Raw genomic sequence first — 10043 nt, forward strand, 5'->3', positions numbered from 1 at the left:
CTGCAAGTGTTTGCAAAAATTATCAGAGGAATAAAATTACTAGCACGAGTGCCCTGCGGCTGAATTGCTTATATTAAGTTTATTTGGTCGGCTCCAAGAGGCACTTCAATGCCTGATACGGGTGTTAAGAATGGTTTTATTTTGTAGGCTAGATAAATCAATTAGCCAAGTGTCTGCTCCAATTTCTTAATCTTTTTCTCCTTTAAAATGGCTGCTTGATGAGGATGCTTAAATGTCAGGGATATCGAAATCGAAAGCAGCTCACGTATGCACTGGAAATCGCCAAAGACCATGAAATGCCGGTGCCATCAAAGCCACGTGATTATCAACTTCATCGCAAGAATTGGTCGGAGGCCAAGGTCTACTTTTCAAGAGACTTCAAGGCGTTGCTTTAGAACTTGGTAGCATTTTCCTTCTCCAAGTTTCCAATAGCACAAAGTCATGCTCGTGTCTTGAAAAGGATGAATCTAAGTGGTCATATCATATCAATTAAGAATAGCAGCTCTTCAATCTGCTTGTGCTAAATACTATGCAGCTAATATTACAACATAGAATTACATGAAACAAGCTTTTCTCTATAAAGTAGTAGAGCTATACACGGACCATCTCATTTTTCATGGGATATAGACTGTTCACATGGCGGAGGCCAAAATAAATAAAAATAAGAAAGAGAAGCTTGCAGATGCTACCCCTGCCAAAAGCAGTGAAAGAATAGTTTTCTAGTAGCTAGAGTCATCGCCGATTTTTAAAAATGCTATGCGCTTTCTCTATAATTTGAGTTTGGTCGCATCTATCTTTTGTACAGGATATGTGTATGCTTTATAATTGATTTGTTGGCCCAAGGAATTTAATTTGGTGAGACTAGTTATCAGGTCAACCTGAAATTGAATCAATTTAGGTACTATAAAAATAAGAAAAAAAAAAACAAAGCAATAAATAGATATGCCCAAGAATCACAAATCTCGAATTTCAGACCTTGATCTTTGCTCACTTTGAAGTACTAACCTCATAATCTGTCCGAGACACATTTTCTCGACTACCCTGGTACTTTTGAACCCGCGGCAAAACATTTGGGTCAGTGGCCAGTAAGGCCTCAGTAACTGCTTGATTTGGACCAAGAAATACAGACATAACAGCTAGTTGGCCATCCATAAAAAGAAAAAACATACTTGTATTAGTGAATAATATATGTTACATTCTATATATAACATAAGAAATTCCTTTAAGTGATTGTTTTGGGTTAAGATATGAGCAAGTCCTCAGTGAATTTACTGAATGTGCGGTTTCAAACTCTTCTTGCTTCATCATTTTGACTATCCATCAAATGTAAAGTATGTCAAGACTATGCACCCTTGTGTTTGGCTCAAAACTATTTATTTGTCTACTGACATTGGCCAGGGCTTTTATTAGAATGCAGAATAATTGCTGCTTGATAATGGGGCTAGGATGCTTACACCCACAAAAGCTAAGTCCCCATCTCTATCAAACACTTGTAGTTATGGGCCCTCAGTCCTCACTGACTTAACAAAATGTTATTTTTCTGACTGTATCAAGTGGCTCATGGCAAAGGCAGATGCTCATGTTTTATTAGGCACCCTTGTTCAAGACCTCGTTAGCACTATCCAACCCTTAATATGGTTGGATAGAGGAATTATGGGGGAAAAAAGAAAAGATGAAAAGAAAAAAAAAAGTTGTGAATATAAGAATGGTTGCCTAAACACCGGGAAATGTGAAATTGCAAATTAAAAATAAAAAAGAAATGTTCATGTGCCAGTGCGACTGTGATTATCTCCAGCTATGCCACAGATTGTTTCCAGTACTAAAATTGTTAAATTTATTTCAGCAGTAGTCACTAAGAAGCTGCAGGAGAGTAACTGGATCTGGCTTGGGCCGAAAGTCATTGTTGCTACCTGTCAGTACAGTATAGTGCAAATCCATGAAAAAAGAATATATTTTAGAAGTATTTTAATACTGTAGTCTTTGGCTCCATCATTTGCAAGGTCACAGGATGTGGTTTCGAGGAGAATGGGGCACGGATACATTCATATGCTTGAAAAGCTGTTCAGCCAACTATGATAGTTAAAATCTGTCAACCAAATTACAAAATCTTTCAACACCCATCATGCAGCATAGAACAAAATTAACGTAGAATTCGCATAAGTTGTTTTTCTTCTCTGTTCCTCAATAGATTTTTTTTTTTTTTTTTTTGTACTTTGGTATTAATATTAACTAGAGCTTGGACAGAAATTATTACAACTGATTACAAATTGGAAAAGCAAGAATTTTAGATTACTCTTGTTCATCCTGTAAATGGACTTAAATTTAAGGTTATGGATTAAGACCACAAAAGCATCAATAAGTGCCAAATTCAGTAGAGCTTATAGATCTTAACAGCCAAAAAGCCATCAATGCAAAAAGATTTCTTTCAAAATGCAAACTGCAAAGCCTTGCATATGATCTTGCAGTTTGTATATGTAAGTTAATTGTTCTGTCATCCCTCAATCTCAATTCTAACTCCAGATAAAATGAAGGGGAAAACGAAAATAAATCTCACAAATCAAGAAGCAAGAAATATGACAGACACTCTCGGTATACCAAGTTAAGTAGCTCTTCCATTAACATCCTGAAAGAAAACATCCCATTTACAAAAAAAAATAGCCATTGAAATTTTAAATTTCTTTTTACAAAAAGAGAAAACAACGAAAGCAAAAATTATCATAGTCTTAGTGAAATCTTTGTCTTTTGCCTGCTGGGATTTGATTAATACCATCAGAATTCAATGACCAACCACTTCCTAAACCTGAACCAGAAGCACCACTAGTAAAATTTAGCATAGAAGCTGAGCACATATGAGAAGATCCGCGTGACATATCAGGATAAGACGTTAAATTAACCGGTTTCTTAGCACTGGACTTTGCATTTGCAGCGGGTTTCTGAGTTACAATGTTTGAATTCTCACAACCTTTAATAGAAACGGGTGGAATCCTGAAAGATTGCAGAGGAGGAGGATTTCTCCACCGCGGAAGTGGCCCTGCAACGAGAAGTGTTTGGAGAAGAGGACCTGCCTCTGTAACAGCCTGTAAGAGTTTTCCTTGTTCGGGCAGAACTTTTCCAGTGACAAGATTATCAAATGCAGCATCAGCAGGATCAATCTTGGGAATTAAAGGAGCAACTAAACCTGTTGACATAGAGCCACTATACTCTTGAACATATGTCTTGTTCACAAGATTTATGCAACTCGAATCAGCCATGTTTATGCTTGAGAAATCTGGAGAAGTGACAGCATCAAAGAAGGAATCGACAGGGGAAGAACCATGTGATTGGTGATTATATGTATCAGACAGGCTATTGGATTCAGTTATACTTGAGTTTGCCTTCATGGGTAGTACAAGGGGGGATTCAGGTTGCGCTTGAGGAATTATGGGATGCAATTCATAAGTACTAGTAGGCATTAGCTTGCTAAGAAGCTTCTGCAACTGATCTTTAGCCTCATCTCTTTCTCTGTATGCTATTTTTAGGAGATCAAGTAGATGTTTCATATCTTCTTTGTGTTTTCTTATCGCTTCACTTGCTTCAACTTTCAATGTCTCTAACTCTATGGCTGTGCATAAAAGCTTCTGCTTCAACTCATCAACACCCTGCCAATTCAAAACGTGTTTATCAGCTTTGAGTAATAAAACACTTCAAGAAACACAATTAGCCATGAAGTTTTCATCTTTCATGAATGAGTAATAAAAGGCTTAAGTATATGGAGGGAAGAATTTCATCTTAAGATGAAAATGGAGATCTTTACTGTTTTCTAGAGAACTGAATTAACATCAATACCTTTAACTTTACTGGGAGACAATCACCAAACATTCTGTTTTCTAAAACTGACAATTCTATTTGTCATAGAGACGGAAATTCCAAAAAAATCCATTGGTTGAGCAAGTATTTCAATGGTGGGAGGAGAGAGAGTATCATTTAAGTCCTTCAAGTCACATGGTAATTCTTGAAAACTTCTATAAGGAGAAAAAATAAATAAATAAATAAAAAGAAGAAGAAAATGAGAGAGAGAGAGAGAATGACCAACATAAACCTACCATTAAAACTAAAATTGACATGGGTTTGGGTCCTCTTTAAGGCCATAACTTATGCCATGAAATATCACAAGTTTCCATCAATAAAGACAATTTTTATACTCATCTGATAGGTATTCTACTCCTAGCAGGACAAAAAAGTTTGATTTCTGCAACCCAGAAACAAAAAGAAATTGAAGGCCCACTTCTCCCCGAACAAAACAAATACAGATTACATAAGAGAATGGCAAGAAAAAGAAAAGAAAATGCTTCTCTGAGCGCTTTATCAAAGAACTATTTTCTTTGTTTCTTTGAGCTCTGTACCAGAAAATTGCAGTCAAAGGTCAGTCATCCAATTTAAATTGCATTTTCTTCACACAGTCAATAAACACTAAATTTGCATACTGTTTATGGGCACCCAACAACAAAAAACATAAGGAATTCAAAGAACCAATGTTTGTTAAATGAGCAAAAGCAGAAAAGAATCTTCTTATAACATAGCAAACTCATCAAGGCAAGTGTTAATTCATTTAAAGTGACCGAGTTATGCACAAACATATGAATTAAAAGAAACCCAATATTTATATTCAGTGGCTCATTATATCAAAGTAAGCAATCACAAACACTCCAAGTTTTTCTTTTTAAAATAAAAGAATTCAAATGGAAGGCGCAAGAAGCCCAGAAGAAAGAATTAAAGGGTAGAGAACAAGAAACCAAAGTAACTAAAGAAAAACCCACCTCTTGATAACTCCATAAAGAACCCAACTCCTCCATTTAGCAAAACAAAAGGAGAGAACAGAAGAAGAAATAAAAGATCAAGACACTAAAGGGAGTTGAAGAAAGGTGACTCGTGAGTCATTTATAGAAGAATTGAGGTACAAATAAAGACAAAGAAAGGGATGGCTAGCTTTTCTTATAAAGTTCCACACATATGTATTTAAAAAAAGAAAAAATCCAATCAACATCAAGCAAAAAATCAAGGAATTGCCAAACATAAAAATGAAAGACCTTCCAATTATAAACCCACCATTATACTCTATATTAAACTCTTTCAAACCATACTCCCCACTCTTTAAGGACCTTTGCCTATTACTTAAAATAATTTACTCTTTCTTTCTATCACTGTTTCTATAAATATATATATAAAGAAATAAACTTTTGTTTACAAGTGTGAATAAAGTTTCCATGTCTAAATAGTCAAATGTCTATAATCCAACTAGATTTTCCTTATACATTTGCCACTGCAAATATGAGACTGTAAACGGCTGTTTCACTTTACGCGCTTTCCTGCTTTTATCTTTGGCAAGTTTCCATAATCATCCTACTTTCAAATTCAAAATTTCCTGTACTTGGAATCTTGAGTTTTTTTTTTTTTTCCAGTTTTTACAGGGCTTAAGAAAAAAAAGATAATGGGTTGTGAGCTATTATGAGAAAATGATTATTTCCATCACATAATTTTCTTTATGAAAGTAATTAATTGAGTTCTTGGTAAAACATGACAAATCTCGAATTGGAGTTCCAATTGAAAAAAGTTTAATTGAATTTATTTATCATATAGGATTATGAATTTTTACAATATTACATTTATATTCTAAAGTCTTCAATTACAATTCATCCATGGTAATTATTCTCAGACTTGATAATCTTTAACTATATGTATTGATTAATTTTATCATACCACTTAACAGAGAATGCTACATATCATGAACTGCAATGAAAAGTTTATAATCATTCACTCAAACAAAAAAGAATGAGGAGTTTACCATTTAGTGTCATGTCATAACTTTTCTGGTTGTTTGATGATGAAAATAAACTTGATATTATTTGCAATTGATTAGTTCCTTGTTTTAATTAACATCAGAGTTCATTTGGTGATATGAATTTTAATTTTCTTTTTCTTTTGTAGATTTTGCCATTGGTATATATCAACTCAATTCCTTGATACCTTGCTTTGATGGGCGGTTCCAGAATCAGAGATTTGGATTTGAGAAAACATGAGTTTCCCTTAGTAAATTAGATCTGTGAATTTAGAACTAATAAATGTTATTTATGGGTGAATCTGAGATATATGTAAAATATATAATATCAAAGATATATAAAATAAGCTATCTTTGATCACATTCATCACTTTAATGTCTATCTATTAACAAATTAAAAAATGATTTTTTATTTTTTATTTTTATCTTTTTGTGATTAAAGGAATGAAATAGATTTCATTGAAGTAGCTAGTTTAGAACACAAATTAGAATTCAATTTCTACCATGCAAGCACAAGAGGATATCATTTTTAATGTTTTTTTAACCAACCATATGTAATTTTATGAAAAATTAGGTGAATTTAAAATATCACAAATGTAAAATACTTTACATTTGAATATTGCTTATTTTCATTATTTCTATTCTCTCCTTTCCAATAACATATAATTTTTTTATTAATTATAGGGACGAGTAGAAAACTCCTCTTGTTTTAACAAATACTTTTAACCCTTTTCACCTTTAAACGCATTTAATTAAATCCCTATTCTATTACACAATGTAGAATATATATATATACTATTAGAATATTGTAGAAAAATTTTAAACTCGATATTTTCTTTTTAATTTTGATAAATGAAAACACTGATAATGTCATCTTTGTTTCACGAAAAAAAGAAAAATAAGAATGAATAATCTCTATTATTAGTATTTGATTCATAAAAGATCACTATGAAATCGGAATAAAATTCTTCCATTAATCACAATCATTTATTTCTCTTCCTATATTAATTAGAGAATATATTTTCCATTTTCATGACATAAGGTCAAATCAATTATAAATAGTCAAATAATTATTGCATAAAATAATAATAAATTAAATATTATAATTTTTTTTAATAATAGTTAAACATTATTATTAGTATCAATGATAAATGAAAATCAATTTTTATTTTAGACTGAACCAAATAATATATAAAAAAATATAATCATTATTATTCTCACTCATTCCCATTTTATTTCTAAAAATTGAGCCAAATCGATCTTTGGCCTTGTTTTCATAGTTATTATGTTCTTAATTATTGTGGTAATATGAAAATGCTATATCCCAAAAAAGAAACTTGAAAATGAAAAAGGTTGATGCGTCTTGATTGTCTTATGCGAAACATGCAGAGAACATAGATAGATTCATATAAATATAACATAATCAAAACAAAACAAAACAAAAATATGTAAATAAAACAAGTTCTTAGTCCTTATAGCTGTTCTAAAGAAAAAAGAAAATCTGAGGCATATAAAACGAACGGATGATACATTGACAAAACACAGAAGAAGATGACATGATTATTAATTGAAAATCAAGTTTTTTTTAGTTATTAGTATAATGATGAATGATAGAGAAATTTTCTTTATATTATCTTGTTAGGGCTCGTACTAGATTGCCTATTTGAACTGCTCAAGAAAACCGAAATCAACTAAATTCTAGTTGACTTATTATCTATTTATTATTCTTCTTATTTGTATATTATTTGGTAACTTTGGACATACTCTCATGTGTATGTCTGCATATAAAAATATACAAATATGGCTTTTGTACCCTATATATTTAGCAAAGAGAGGGGAAAGAGGCTACCAATAGTTTCTTTACACTAATTTAATGCTTTTGCAGTTCAAAGCCAAACATAGAGCCACAACAATTTCCTCAACTTTTTGTATGTGTGTTTGTTATATATATATATATATATATATATATATATATACTATTTTATCAAGTTTAGCATTATATTTATATGTATGTCAAAAGAATTATTATGCACGTTAATAGATGAAGTAATTAGAGAATGTGTAGAATATTAACAATTCATATTTGGATCCCTATTTTCTTTGAAAAAAAAAAAAGAATACAATACAAGCAGGAGTTCATTAAGGATTTGTCTTACCATTTGCACATGGGGCATGCCTTTATATCTCATATAGCAACAAAATTAAAGTGCAAGGCCATTATGTCCAAACAAAATCCTCCTAAATATATATATATATATATATACACCTTTTTTCTTTTTTTTTTTTACAAGAATAAATAAATCATATGAAGCAGAAAACCAACCTGATAAAACCTCGTTCTGACAGAGACAATGAACATGGGATGACCTATTAATCTTGACAAAAACCTGGAATTTTCTTTCTTCATCCCCGACAAGCGGTTTCGGCACTCTTCACATAAAAAAGAAAAATAAAGTTATAAAAATAATAACCTGAGTACCTGTAACGTGCAAGTTTTATTATACCATTTCAATCTTAGTCGCTGGATTATCTATAATGATGCTATATTCTCTATAAATTATGTCATTATTCCTTAATCCAGCTATTAGGGTTGAAGTTGCATGCATGTAATATACAACTGGTGGGGACAAAATTAAAGATTCTATTTCACTAGAGTTCAGACCTTTTTTTTTTTTTTTTCTATTATATTTATACCTACAACTTATTATTTAATTTCATGGGTTCACTTTTAAACTAGAAACAGGACAAAAGCTGTTAATTATTATTTATTTTATAGCCAGTTTACGACAAAGCTGCTGCATTATAAAATAAGGTCTTCTCTTAATGCAATGTATCTAGCACTAGTAATATTATTAATTAATTAATTAATTAATATTGGCCAACCCTTTGCTTGATCACTTAGTTATAATCCATTCACTAGTTGAATATTTTGTATTTATATTAATTTTTTTAACTAATTCAATGAAAAACTTATGATGCAAGTAAGTGAGAAAAGATTTTCAGCCCAATGTATCTTAAATTCACCTACTTAATTCCAATAGTGCATTCTAGTTGTAAACTAGCACTCTAGTTTGAGAATTCTATGGCCAAAGATTGGATTTCTACTTAGTGATTCTGGTATTATTCGGATTTTAAGAGCTTCTGAAAAAAAAAATGGAAATAACAGCTAATAAATTAGCTAGTCAAGAGGTTGACATGATCATGAGCAAGAAAATGTGATCTTCACTAATTTCAAAGCTATAAGTTTTCACGACAAATATATTTTCCTTATATATATAATATTTCTCTGAATCCAACTAAGAAATTAAATGCGTCTCTAAATACGACCTCTTTTTTACAAATATATTAGAGTTTTCCTCCTCTTATTTCTCTTAAAGGGAAAATATACTCCCAGATTTACTTTTTGAGTATTACTTTTTGAGAAAAGATTATCCCTCATAGCTTAATTTATATATATATATATATATCATATAATTAAGGTGAAATCCATATTTAGATCCTGAAATTCAGTCATATAGTCATTTTAATACTTTAACTTTCAATTTAATTAAATTTTAAAAAGCATGTTAATTTAATCCGATACACATCTTATTTTTTTATGATCTCTTAAATATTTTGAATTTTTGATTTAGTTTAACATATGTTTAAATTTTACTTTGTAATAATATTTAAACTCTTTTACACATATCAAAAAATATTTAAATATCATAAAAAATATATTAAGTTATTTATGAGATCATAATAAAAATAAAAATATTAAAATGGTCAAATAGACAAATTTCAGACGTTTGAATATATATTTTGTTTATAATTAATTTATATTCATATTGTTTTTCCCAAAACATCCACTTATTATACCATCTACTATTGGAAAAATCATAAGAGTATAATTAGACCTAATATAGGTAATCCCACTAAATGATTTGATATCTCAATTGAGATGCTCCCTGTTCGGTTGATTAAACCGTGTATTAAACTTAATTGTTAGATTCGGTTTAGACATATCTTAGATCTCTATATAAATTATTTATGTTGATTAATTGGTTAAATCAGTTTTCAACCATTAGAATATCAATTTAATTTCTTACACTTATTTAATACTACTTTTGTTTTATATAACTCATATCATCAATTCATTCTTAAAAAACCCAAAAATTACCAAAAATGCATGTCATCAGTTTCAATAACTGCTTTTTTTTTTTTCGATTATATCAATTTTGATTTTTTT

At 30.6% G+C, this 10043-nt stretch overlaps 1 protein-coding gene across 2 annotated transcripts; it reads right to left on the minus strand.

The window, feature by feature from the left end:
- Positions 1 to 2592: 2592 nt before the first annotated feature.
- Positions 2593 to 5310, minus strand: LOC8286115. Of its 2 annotated transcripts, none has more exons than XM_002531071.4 (2): positions 4797 to 5310; positions 2593 to 3638 (listed from the first exon to the last, which is right to left on the minus strand). In XM_002531071.4, the coding sequence occupies exons 1-2, from the start codon at positions 4830 to 4832 to the stop codon at positions 2724 to 2726; spliced, it is 951 nt and encodes a 316-aa protein (XP_002531117.2). In that variant the 5' UTR covers positions 4833 to 5310; the 3' UTR covers positions 2593 to 2723. The 2 variants fall into 2 exon arrangements, with proteins under 2 accessions (XP_002531117.2, XP_025015216.2); XM_025159448.2 differs by lacking the exon at positions 4797 to 5310 and adding an exon at positions 3826 to 4772.
- Positions 5311 to 10043: the final 4733 nt, after the last annotated feature.

Source organism: Ricinus communis, chromosome 8 (assembly GCF_019578655.1).
Source record: "Ricinus communis isolate WT05 ecotype wild-type chromosome 8, ASM1957865v1, whole genome shotgun sequence".
Classification (NCBI taxonomy): Eukaryota; Viridiplantae; Streptophyta; class Magnoliopsida; order Malpighiales; family Euphorbiaceae; genus Ricinus; species Ricinus communis.